The sequence below is a fragment of the Lethenteron reissneri genome, chromosome 13 (assembly GCF_015708825.2).
Source record: "Lethenteron reissneri isolate LAM-NWPU_2019-01 chromosome 13, ASM1570882v1, whole genome shotgun sequence".
Taxonomy (NCBI): Eukaryota; Metazoa; Chordata; class Hyperoartia; order Petromyzontiformes; family Petromyzontidae; genus Lethenteron; species Lethenteron reissneri.
In genome coordinates, this window is record NC_083791.1 from 4,953,324 (window position 1) to 4,967,170 (window position 13,847).

Sequence of the window (13,847 nt, forward strand, 5' to 3'; positions counted from 1 at the left end):
CTCCCAACCCAGCCCCTCCCCACCCTCCACCTCCCCACCCTCCCCCACCCAGCCCCTCCCTACCCAGCCCCTCCCCACCCAGCCCCACCCAGCCCCTCCCTACCCAGCCCCTCCCCCACCCAGCCCCTCCCCACCCAGCCCCTCCCTACCCAGCCCTTCCCCACCCAGCCCCTCCCTGTACGCCGGACGGACGGACACAATAATCCCCTGTGGGCTGGTGTAACCAGGAGGTTCCTACCAGTATAAACACGAGTGCTGTCACTGCTTGATTGTCGTCAAGTTTAATTAATGAAAAATGATCTGCAAACAGACCCTTCTCCCACAAACATCGGAAAGGATAACCACTATATACACATAGTCTTTCTAGGACACCTAATGGCATAATAATATACAATGTTACATACAGCCACTTGTGTACAGCGCATAGAGAACGTGTAGATGCAATTTGTTACACACCTATCTATATTAAGCGCCATACTTTAAAATATCGAAAACATCGAACAGAAATCCTAAGGGGTATTGATTGAAATTATTTTTAAAAAAGTGTATACTCCATTAATAAACAGCTTCGATGAAGTGAATAATATAACCAAGTTGTCATTAGTTTCCTACATAAGTGCCAACCAATTAAGATCTGCAGGAAGTCAACAATTTAGTTATGTAATTAAACAGAACGCTTTGTTTACAGAACATTTGGGTCATTAATTCCGAACAGTAACACCACATTTTTTTTATCAGCGACAACATTCCATGAAAGGGCTTGGAAGAACCTTAATATCACACATTAACCTTTTCAGATGACAAAGCATTGCGTCACGCCAAATGGTAAATCTTACAACTTCATTGTACGCAACAGATATCATGCGTGTCCATTCCGTAATAATAACATGTTCAGCTCAGTACTTTTTTGGAAGCTTGCATTGCTCAAAATGGTATTTGTAGCGAGAGTTTAATCAGTGCTTAATTTCAGCTGGAATGGTCTCGAACACTGTTCCGGGAATTATTTTGGCACGCCACATCCATCTCACTTTCATTTGTCCTGATTGTACCCTACAACCCTACACACCTGTCCATAGTATCATAGGATTATAGGGTAGAACTCAGAATTATGAACAGGCATACCCTGTACTCGAGTGGAAGTGCCTTACGTCAAAAGCATCTCCTCCAAGTCGGCCTAGCAGCATTCCGGAATTGATCGAGTCGAAAATTAAGTCCTTGGTTAAAAAGAACGCACAAGGTAACAACGCGCTCTTCAAACTATTTGTTTTTAGATTTTGACAATGTGACCAAACCTTCAAACACGCACCAACATTTTCACCAGTAGCAATCGTCGTATTCATCATGTTTCATGTTGGGTTATCTCTACCAGTTGTTTGGAGTCTCCATCTGCCGCACTGACGAAGCAACGTTCACAAGGTTAAGATTGAGTTTGCATGTCCAGTTGTAGTAAGTACATTGTCCGTAACTGCAGTAGCGGCTGGAGCCAGATGCTGTCAGAGACCGACTTGGATGGAAACAATCCTGGAGCATACCGAGGTGGTTCCCATTTGACCCGAACAGAAGTACAAACACACATCGCTGCATGTACGTTGAACTTCTTTCGCGCCGTACGTAGCCAAGCGTGCTGATCGGAGGTGCGGGGTTAGGACAGAATCGGAAATGCCGATGCATTTCAATGTGCTGCGTACACGTTCCAGATTCGTAATCCTGACATACAGATGAAATAATTTATTATGTAAGTTTACCAACAAAAAGTGCCCGTTTGTATAGTTAATTTTTTTTTGTCAATTTGTGAATTTTGTAAAATAACATCAGGTGCCCGATGCGCGTCACATTTCCAGACGTGAACGTGACGTTTCAACGTCGGTGGTGATGAATGTTGAACGGGAATCCTTGCACCTCAGGGGCTGCAAGAAATGCAAGACGTGGGGGTCATTGTGTGGCACCTGGGACGCATTTCGCACCCTGGATCATCTCATCAGCCACAGTGGGGTCGTGTGTCTCCCCCCCTATGCTCGCACAACAACCAAGGAAACAATGTCACTTGTTGGGAAAGGAACAACTAAATGCAAGAGGGCAGACCACAAACATACAAACACAAACTCATGCAGCAAATAAACATCATAACCCAGCCGAAGCAAATTCTAAATCGTGTTATTTTAAGTTTGTAAAGATGTTTCTTTTTTGCAGTCACTGCCCTAAAGGTGTTTCGAACATTAATGACGAGTGAATACGCTACTTAACAAATGATGGTAAACTGTTTGGAAGTTATTTGTTGAAAGGGATAATTCCCCGTTTTAAGTCACACCTGACAAAACGGGGTTAAGAATATAGAAAGTTTTACTGTTAAGCAACACGAATAAAGCTTTGCTGGCGTTATTTTTTGCCCTAAGTTTAAAAAAGTGCCCGTTTGGCAACGCCCCCCCCCCCCCAAACATCACAACAGCCAGCCAGCAACGACAGAGGTAGCAAAACCCTTGTAAATAACATTAATTTTGACTGCAATTAACCACACTTAAATATAAACACATCCATGGCTTAAAAACAAACGGAGAGGAATTCTGTGCAATTATTTGTTACAATACGAGTAATGTATAAAAACAATAACAAAAAGCCACAAACTCAATTTACAAATTACGATGACCACGATACCGGGGCGACGACATTTCTGCATCGGTTAATCCAGACGCAAATGAGCAATCGTTGAAATTATAATACACGCAACCTTTCCATCTGCAAATCGCGTTTCAAACAAAACAAAAATCCCCAACATCTCCTTGACCCCAATTGAAAAGTGTGTACACATTCCGAACAAGTTATATTATTATAGTATATCCGTTTTAGTACATGCTTGTGAAAGCTTCAATTGAGAGAGCTCACGGAAAAACAGCAGAAAAATTGGAAGATCAAAACACGAAGCTCTTAATAACGGGTGTACTTGCATCTAATGTATTTTGCTTAATCTTGTAACGTTAGCAGCCGGGCGTCCGTAATAATCCTCACACAAACATAGGCTAAAACACCACACCAGATGCGATGATGTTCAATAGCGAGAAAAAAAAAACATTGCATTAACTAAACTTTGTATCGAGATCGCATCATAATTAGACGAGCCCGTAAAACAGAAAACAAAACACGAGCCTCGAGATGCAGAGGAGGAGGTGGAGGGCAATGATTTAGCGCACATATCACGGCCGCTCGATTCAATGTTTTGTGCTTCCCTTTTTCACCTTCACAACCTTAAGCAACGCAAAGCGTGCGAGCAGAGGAAGTGACTTTGCAATAACTTATAGGCCAAACGTTCAAAAGTAAACCCAAGTTCTCAAGTGCATTTCAACACGAAACAGCACTGTGGACTGCAACAACTGTTTTAACATCACGTAATAATTCTTACAGGTCGTCGTCGTCGTCGTGATTATTAAATTGGCCCTCGTGTCGACACGGTTACATCCAACGCGTGGAATGAGTCGTGTGCTTAAAAATGCAATACGATTCACCGTTAATGAGCACAGGCACACTACGCACACACACACACGACGATTCATTTGCACGAGGTTCGGACAAGTACTTACGTGTGGTTCAACAATTAAAAAAAAGACTTTTGTTCACCGTGCATTACCTGGCTTCCCCTGCAAACAGAGAAACATATTTACAGCAAAACATTCGGGAGAAAAAAAAAATAATGAAACGCAAAAAAAACCACACGGCAAAAAAAAAGTTTCCCTTTAATCCACATTTCAGTTTACGCTCAAATTAAGTGTCAAAAAGTACTCTCGGTGTGAATGCGGTATAACTGTTTGAAAAAAAGTTATGTCATTTTAAAAATGTTCATCTTGGCAACTGCACACCGGAAAATTCACCGCGGTCACGAAGCAGAGCGGGGCGTACTTTCGCGCCAAGTGCACAAAAACTCGTCCCCCCACGCAGAGAGGGTGAAAAAAATCGATCTCTTGTAAATTGTAATGAGGGAAAGATCTCGACACCACTCCCGCTCGCTCGTAAAATAAGCATTCTTCTTCAAAGAGTCTTCTACGAAAATCATCAAAACAACAACAACAAAATAAGCGGCGACGATCTCGAAGACGCCGACGATGACGGTGGCCGCTGCTGCCTTCAAGGTGCCCAGGGCTGCCCTGCGCGGGAGCGGTTCAACGAGGATAAAGATTTCCCTCGAAAAGTACTTGAGTGTTCTTCCCACATACAACCTCAAATGTATAAACACGCGCATACACCAAGAGTACGTGCGCGCCAAGCCACACGATACCGAATGCCTATTACACACGACCTTTGAAGTAAACACGAGGAGACGCCAACACGAATCTTGAATATTTATCGCTTGGCTTTTTCTCTCTCTCTCTCCCTCCCTTCTATTTTATTTCCTCATTTCACCTCCTCCCCCTGCTATTTCCGCTGCCATCCGTCTTGCAGTGTGCACGCACGCAGTTCAGATGGGCATGTTTCCTGGGTGGCCCGGCCCGTTGTTGAAGCCCATGGGCATGTCCACGGACATGCTCCTCTGCCGGAACTGCGCCGCCTGCAGCATCATAGCTCCGTGCGGCTGCCCCGACAGCGGCGGCGCCATGAGGCCCTGCATCGGCGCCATCGGCTGCAGCGCGTCGTGCGGCCCGAACAGCACCACCTCTCCCGACGCCGACCGGCTCCTCTGCTTGCCTGGCGGAGGTCCCATCATCATGGGCAGCAAGTGGTGGTGGTGCTGCTGCTGCTGCGCTTGCTGCGGTGGCCCCATCATAGGACCGCCGTGGTGCTGGTGCACGCCGGGGTGGTGGTGGTGGTGATGGTGCTGCTGCTGATGCTGGTGCTGATGGTGGTGATGGTGGTGGTGGTGCAGAGGCAGCCGTTCCACCACACCGTGCTGCTGCTGCTGCTGCTGCGGTGCCCCCAGCACTCCGTGCTGCTGCTGCTGCGGTGGGTGGTGGTGGTGGTGGTGGTGCATCTGCGGGGGCATCTGGCTCGGGTGCAGCAGCCCGTGCGGCGACGGCGGCGGGGGCTGTCCCCTGACGGGACCGCCTCCGCCGCCCCTCCCCGAGAGGTTGGGCACGCTCATGGACGGCCGCAGCATGCCCGGCTCGCCCGGACCACCGCCGCTGCCCGCTCCGGACGGCACCATGCCCGGGAAACCCGCCGGGTTTGGCTGGCCCTGGGCAAATACCGACGGTTGGTGCTGCAGAGAAAATCCCTCGGATGTCGGTGGGATGGAACCTCCTCCCTGTTGCTGCTGTTGCTGCTGCTGCTGCTGCTGTGAGGAGGCCTGCTGCTGCTGCTGCTGTTGCTTCATGGATTCCGAAGGGAAGTACTGCAGGGTCTGGCTGGGCTTCTCAGAAGGGATGATGCGGGAGAGGTCGAACTCCGGGATTCCCGAAGCGCCCGGACGAATCACGTCCTGGAGGTCGGGGTCGCTGAGCACGGTGGAGATGCCAGGCAGCACTGGGCTGAATCCCCCGTCTGTCGAACATACGCACAGAGAGCTGTAATCGTACGGGTTCTACGGGGATGGCAAGTGGGGGGCATGCACCCCCCCCTCGCCCCCCACTCCTCACCCTCTCTTCCACCTTGAGACCCTAAAAATGTGGATTTCTTTGATATTTACCAGAGGAAATACACCACCCATAGAAGTTAAAAAAATCCAAATACAATATATGCACAATGCATTGCTACCCCTGTTATATTCATTGATGCGCTACAGTGATCAGGTATCACCACAAACACATAGGGTGATCAATAAACCACGTCAATCAACACCGGCTGTCGTTGTAATTGCGCTAATGCAATCATAATTGTCAAGACAATACAATATATATTATATTTTTTAATTATCACAATGGCCATCGTCACATTATCTTACTTATAAGCTGAACGAATAAACTATTGAAATTATATCTTCTTGGTTCTTTCGGTAAAGTCACGTAAAAGAGAAATAATAAAATAATAAAAATTTAACATTGTAAAATACAATTCTCACGACGTTTCGGCCACAACGCAAGCAGCCGTCCTCAGGTGAAGAACAGGTCTGTCGGAAAGACAGCGTCTGAATGAACACCACCAAGCTGTCTTTCCGACGCTGTCTTTCCGACAGACCTGTTCTTCACCTGACGACGGCTGCTTGCGTTGTGGCCGAAACGTCGTGAGAATTGTATTTTATTATGTTTAATTTTTATTATTTTATTACTTCCCTTCTACGTGACTTTACCGAAAGAACCATGAAGATGAATCCCTGCAGTCACGAAAGCTTTAAATCGATATTGAAATAACGATTATTATTTTTCTTCCCCCTGGTTCACAACACTTCCCTACTGTTGTCAGATCATCACCACTTGGCAGTTTCACAGCGCCTCCCCACACAATGCATTTGGAGGCGCTCTTTGGCAGTCTAGCCCAGGAAGCCACCCCCCCCCAGTGGCAGCTATCCCTGTGTGCCACAAGGTGAATTCAGCAGCGGCTGGCAATACCGCTCCGTGGTTTTTCCTAATGAGGCCATTAGTGAGTACTCTAATGTATAAATATTTGGCAAAATGTAGACCATGATGACATGGGCACAAATGGCCTACTCTTCGCGAACGTCACGGGAGCATCAACGTCCAATCTTTTAAGGTGAATGACACCGGCGGTATTAACGAGGGCAGGCCCTGGGCTTGAACCGCAAACCTTGGTAGCAAGCGGCAAATGCATTACCAGTAGGACGATGTCACCACCTAGCGCTAGGGACCGACGGCCGAGGTACACATCGACAAGCTTAACGAACTCTCAGGATTAATTTGGTTGCATCTTCCATCGGCAAACACTGACAATGTTCTCAATCGACCAAATGTGGCCCTGAATTTAATGATGCCAAAAAAACAAAAAAACCTTTGGCATCACATCTCATGGTACATTTCCATGACAGCAAAGCGGCTCCGTTAATTTCTAGAACAATAATATTATCTGTGCACGTATTAACTTCATATTTATGTGTGTATATGCGTCACATTTTTAACACATGTTGCTTTAATGAGAGGTAGATGCCAGAGCCTAGGATGTGCCCATCCTATTTTCTGGCCGAGTGCTGAACACCAGCACCTGGCCAAGTGAAAGTGCAGGTAAATTAACTGCATTGCAATTTCATGGCTTCACGATAACAGCACTCAACAGCCAAGTGTGTGCACGGCATTGTGTTTCATTGACACTGTAATTAAGTGGACCACTGCTCGAAATTGTTACAGGCTAAATGACTATTAAATTAAACATTTTTACATGTAATTCTTACCCGAGTTTTGGGTCAACTGCGACACACCAGAGGCAAGGAGTTAATTGAGACTCATATTTTTGGGGTATTTTGGTAAAGTCACATAGATAGAATAAAATAATAAAAATGAAAATAAATGGAATAAACAAAAATGTGATTATATTTTATTCACTATATTTTAATTTATATTTGTATAATTGTATTGTTCTATCTACGTGACTTTACCGAAAGACCCAAAGAATATGAATTCCTGCAGTCACGAAAGCTTTAAGTGAAGATTTAATTGAGACTCGTTTGTGTTTTAAGACTCGGGTAAATGAAGCCACTCGTTTGATGCGACGTCAATTTATTCTACCTAAACCAATCTGTACAGCGCTTTTTCAGAAGCGACCTGGCCACAAATGACAGCTCAACCAAGTGACTTATGGTGTGGAAATCTCAAGCAGCCAAAACACACTAAACGCACGTCCATTCTAAACGTGGAGGGGGAAAAAAACCACAGGACCCGGAGAGAAATCAACGCGACCACGGGGAGAGCGTGCAAACTCAAAATATACAGCAGGCGTCGGGGTCAGGATGGAACCCACGACCTCCTGTATACCAGGCGCGGGAGTTAACATCTCGCCACGGCGGCACCCCATCCTCTTGGGCTGGTGGCAAGGCAAGCCACGTGTGCGGTAATCAAGGGGAATGGGGCGGCACGACATTGTTTCATGGGGGGGGGGGGACACATTAGACTGCCATTTAAAAGCATAAACCCACAGAAGGCATCAATTATATTTTAAAGGTTGGCCTGACAATTGCTATTCCATTGTCTCCATTTGTAATTAAGATTTCAATTACTTTGGAGGAAAAAATAGCTGCCTCACTTGCAAGTGGTACATTTAAATTGCGGTAATTATACCCGTGTTTTGGCTCTTTTTGAATACTGTAATTTTCCCGTTCTGAGTTTTATAGTGAAATGCACAAGGCACAAAGTCCATCTGAAATACAATAAATGTCGCGAATGTAAATGTTAATCCAATATAAAGCGGAATGGCTTTCATCAACAGTGAGATTAAAACGGCGACGTTTTATTCTGTGATCCTAACATAGAAATCGCCACCACAACTACGCAAATTTGACATTCAGCAGTAATTGCTCTGGAGCTTTTGCAACAGCCATCCTTTCATAATGCTCTGTATGACATCAACATAACCACAGTCTTTGCAGCACCTTATAGCAATGCTGCAATCTAGTGGCTCCATTGCATGCACAGATTAAGGTTGGCAAACAAACACGACCGAGTATTATAACAAAGTACAGGTTAATGTGTTTACCCATCAACTGTGCTTCTGGACGTTAGATGTCAGACCTCTTAAAATAGTAGAAAAGAGCATTCTGATCAAAATCAGCCCAAGGCCCAGACAGCACAGGAATTCCCACACCGTCTTATTCCATTGGTGCATCTCATATAGATTTTAAAACTAAATCTTTAAACTCTTATTTTCAGCCACAAGTTTGCAAACATCTTCAGAATGAAACGTAAAAATCACAACAGGAGACACCTCCCTCAGTGAAGGTCCTGCTCTGTGAAATGCAATTTCTGAAAAATGTAAATTTCTCCCCAAGTTTAAGATTCCCCTTGTTGTGTTCCCCGAGATGATTTGTTTTGCACCGCCAGAGCAGGCAGGACGCGTCAAGGCCACAAGGGACGACGACCGCCGGTCACAATGTGACGGAACGCGTCCGAGATGCTCGTCCGCCGAGGAGACGGGAGAGACGAGAGAGCGGCTCGTGTGCGGGCGCTAGGTGTATTATTACATCGCAGGATCGTGAAAGTTGGCGGCGGCTTGGGGTGACCTTCATCCAGCAGTAGATTGACCATGGCTGATGATGAAGATGAGCAGCTTATGACTGAATGAAGCACAAATATTAATTCAGAATAACATTGCAATCGACTGGTAAATTGAACTGCCATCAAACTCAAGACATGTATGCACGTTGTTATATATATTGTTTTACTTTTACTGGGAATGGTAAACGAAGGTTAAAGCCCAAGATCTCATGGACTTAATCTCCCAGAGCTGGCGTCAGCCAACAGAGCCATCCCAGCCACTTAACTCCATTGCATCGTTATTTGAAAATTGCAATTGTAATGAGTTGCCAAACACAAATGACCCACAGCCTGAGGCGCACCACTAACTCAAAATGTACAATCGCATATTTCATAGCGAGACTTTAAAAAAAGAACAAGTTTGAAACCACATTTAACAGAAAGTGCTCAAATTTAAAAATCCAGGTCATCGTTCATTCCGCAGATTACAAAGCACATCACACAGCAGCGGATTACCGCTCTCCCGAATAAAGGGGAGTCAACTAAATAAAGCGTCGAGATTAAAACAACGACTTCCCATATTCTTGGATCGTTCGGTAAAGTCACGTAGAACGTTCTACGTGACTTTACCGAAAGATCCAAGAATATGAATCCCTGCAGTCACGAAAGCTTTAAATGGAAATTTAACAACTTCCCAGTTAAATTTTTATTTTGAAATGTCGTGAGAATTTTATTGTTTTATATTTTAATTGTATTGTTTCCCTTCTACGTGACTTTACCGAAAGAACCAGGAATATAAATTCCCAGTTATTCCTCGCTCCTTTTTTTCCCCTTGCAACATTTATATTACCACATGACGACGCTCTGCTAAAGGAATGTCATTGCCAGAAACACCGCACAAGCTGTTGGGTTAGGGAGGGGTATCGCAGGTGGGGAAGTGGGGGGGTGGATCTGACGTCAGGACATCTCTCACACGAGCAGCACGCTGAATCCGTCCAAACCGCCGTAGATGTTCTAAATACCGCCGCGTTTACCGCCTCGCGCGTCATCCGCAATCTCTCGCGAGATTCTTTCCTTCTAATTAACCTCGTTCCGGCGACTTCCTTCCACGTGACCGAAGTCCTTGACACGTGGCCTCATTATCTCTGAGAGGTGCAGCCTGGCTTCAGTCAGGCCGGGCGCTGTGTAATGGGCAACGGTTGAGCAGCACTCCGCACGGCCTTTGCCACGCAGATGTTCACGTCTTCGCGCGCCACCACGCAGCGTTGTGTCAGAACTGCTGAGTTTAGTTTGCAGTCTCCGCACCCCCCGCACCTCCGATTAGCAAGGTTGGCTACAAACGGTGGAAAGGAAGCTCAACATACGTACGGCAATCGCCGTTCACAAGAGAGGAAGGCCAATCAACTGCACAGTGAACTGTGATGAATAAATCTGCAGCTGTGAATAACGGACAGCTGCCAGGTTGATTGGTGAGCCAGCACTCACCGTGGTAGAGTCACCTGATCACTCCTCTATCGCTACCACCACGGTTACTTTTCCCGTGAACTTTTCTCGTTGATTCCTCCACACGTGTTGAGGCCTCGGGGTCAACCAGTCACTGGCTGTTCCACCACACCGTGTTCAACCACCATACTCTAGGTCACAACAAAGACAAAGATCCCCCCCTATAGCCTTAGCAGGCTGCTGGGGCAAGTGCTGTTAGCAAGCACCTATGATAGCCGGAACGGCACACGAGGGCATGGGTTGCCAGCACCACGCCCGGCCGTCTTTGTTTCCCCAGTGGCGATATTTACATACTGCAACAGGTACTCATTTGAGGCCGAGTCGACATAGGAGAGGCCCAGGACCAGTTCAGATGATAAGCCAGTGGTGTTAGACATGAGCGGGCATCGAACTCAGGTCGCCGGGTTCGTAGCGCAGTGGATTAACCACTACACTACAGCTTCCCACGAGGTCAAAATACTCACCCACCCACCCACCCACTCACCCACCCGCCCACTCACCCACCCACTCACTCACTCACCCACCCACTCACTCACCCACCCACCCACTCACCCATTCACCCACCCACCCACCCACTCACTCACCCACCCACCCACCCACTCACTCACCCACCCACCCACCCACTCACTCACCCACCCACCCACCCACTCACCACACTGCAGGTTTCCTCACCTCTCTTTCTGCTTCTTCCATCGCACTGCTCCACTTCGGAATTCGCTCCCCACAGTCTCTTTTTTCCCCCAAGGTCTCATGTCCCTCACTCAATTTAAAATACGCAAATAACTGTTACCTCTCACGATTTTAATAGTGCCATTTGTTGCTGGCTGCTTGGCGTTTTGGGGCTTTTTTTGGGGCCTATGATGTACAACTGTGATCTAAACAACAACCAAAAGGCAAAACTATCCATCGTGTCGTTCCAGCACTTAACGTTCGTTTGCGTCGGTGCTTTTGAAAGGATAGGGCTGGCTCTATAAAAGGTTAGTTCTAATCCTTTCCACAATGCTCACTGGATTAAGTTACCAGTTGTTGGTCACACGGCGCTGTTCACGTCACACTCAGTAACACGAGCAATTGTAATAAAACAAATATTTGATCCACTATGAACACAGGACAACGGGTGTCTGAATTGCACTCCGCGCCTTTTACCCAGGACATAGGCACCAACATTGAACTGACGAAAATAATCAGCGACGGGAGCAAACTGCCGCAAAGCAACTTTAAGTGCAAGTGGTTTGTATACGACGCGATGCATTCTAAACCATGTAACACGAGCAATTGTAATAAAACAAATATTTGATCCACTATGAACACAGGACAACGGGTGTCTGAATTGCACTCCGCGCCTTTTACCCAGGACATAGGCACCAACATTGAACTGACGAAAATAATCAGCGACGGGAGCAAACTGCCGCAAAGCAACTTTAAGTGCAAGTGGTTTGTATACGACGCGATGCATTCTAAACCATGTAACACGAGCAATTGTAATAAAACAAATATTTGATCCACTATGAACACAGGACAACGGGTGTCTGAATTGCACTCCGCGCCTTTTACCCAGGACATAGGCACCAACATTGAACTGACGAAAATAATCAGCGACGGGAGCAAACTGCCGCAAAGCAACTTTAAGTGCAAGTGGTTTGTATACGACGCGATGCATTCTAAACCATGTAACACGAGCAATTGTAATAAAACAAATATTTGATCCACTATGAACACAGGACAACGGGTGTCTGAATTGCACTCCGCGCCTTTTACCCAGGACATAGGCACCAACATTGAACTGACGAAAATAATCAGCGACGGGAGCAAACTGCCGCAAAGCAACTTTAAGTGCAAGTGGTTTGTATACGACGCGATGCATTCTAAACCATGTAACACGAGCAATTGTAATAAAACAAATATTTGATCCACTATGAACACAGGACAACGGGTGTCTGAATTGCACTCCGCGCCTTTTACCCAGGACATAGGCACCAACATTGAACTGACGAAAATAATCAGCGACGGGAGCAAACTGCCGCAAAGCAACTTTAAGTGCAAGTGGTTTGTATACGACGCGATGCATTCTAAACCATGTCATCCTTCCTTCATACATGCCTCCAAATGGATCGACGGGAAATCCTGCAACGTGCCCATCGCTTCCTCTGGAAATCCGTCCTTTTCCACTGATAAGAAGCCGTCGGAATTGGTCTCCTAGGAGCGCAGAAATTCATTCTATTATCCGCAGCTGTCCACCGATGAGATGAGTGACTCCTAAAGTGATGTAAAATTATTCTTATTTATCCACATTTATCCACGCATAACAGGGGTCATTTCCATAGACGAAAGTGGACAACTAAACTATGTTGTATTTACCTGGGTAAGGCCCCACTGAGCTGTATAGCTCTTTTTTAGAAGTGACCTGGCCACAAATGACAGATCAACGAAGTGGCTTATCACGTGGAAATATCTAGCAGCCAAATACTCTCAACGCTTGTCAATTAGAAATGTGGAGGGGAAAACTGGAGGACCCGGCGAAAGATCCACGTGACCACGGGGAGAACATGAAAACTCGAAATTTACAGGGGTCAGGGCCGGGATCGAACCCACGACCTCCTGTATAGCAGGCGAGGTAGTTAACATCTCGCCACTGTGGCAATAGCAGCCACGCACATCACCGGGGATAAGAGGAGCTTCGCTCTCATCATAATCAGAATCATTCCGTAGTCAGCCAAGGCGTAGATCGCATCTCAGAGCACGTGCACCGGACAGACGGAGCGAAGGAATCAGTTCGTGTGCACGTGGCAGTCGGGTTATTATATTGCAGGACCGTGAGCGGTGGTGGCAGTTGTGGGAGGCCTTCATCCAGCAGTCGATTGACCATGGCTGATGATGATTATGATTACGCAGCAATAAGAGCAGGTGAGTGGCTGAAGTACATCTACGCATATAGCACCCAGAGCACGTGACCATGGCTATGGTTCTGTATTGAAAGCTGTTCGGATTATCTGCTGCCATTCCCCACCGCTATGCAAGTCTATGGCTAGGGAACGTATCTCATATATGCGTTGTAAACAGGCCACAACGAGCCACTGGCTCGTCAGTGCCTAAGAATCGTGTGAAACCCAGTGCTTGGCCCAGAGCTTATCCTCCTGAACTACTGGACCAATGTGAAACTAAACTATTTTTTTTACCAGGTAAGGCCTGACTGAGCGAAATAGCTCTTTTTCCGAAGCGACCCGGCCACAAATGATATCTCAGGGAAGTGGCATATCTTGTGGAAATTTCCAGCAGCCAAATACTCTA

The 13,847-nt window shown here is 46.5% G+C and overlaps 1 protein-coding gene across 2 annotated transcripts in view; it reads right to left on the minus strand.

Annotated features, from left to right (window-relative positions):
- Nucleotides 1-271: 271 nt before the first annotated feature.
- Nucleotides 272-13,847, minus strand: part of BCL9L (BCL9 like) — a 172,267-nt gene continuing 158,691 nt past the window's right edge. Inside the window, exons 15-16 of one of the 2 annotated variants that reach the window (XM_061550892.1) lie at nt 9,044-9,136; nt 272-5,463 (exon numbers count right to left, since the gene is read on the minus strand). In XM_061550892.1, the coding sequence (XP_061406876.1) occupies nt 4,445-5,463; nt 9,044-9,136 (1,112 nt within the window). In that variant the 3' untranslated portion in view covers nt 272-4,444. The remainder of the gene's footprint in view (nt 5,464-9,043; nt 9,137-13,847) is intronic. The other variant, XM_061550894.1, reaches the window with a different exon arrangement.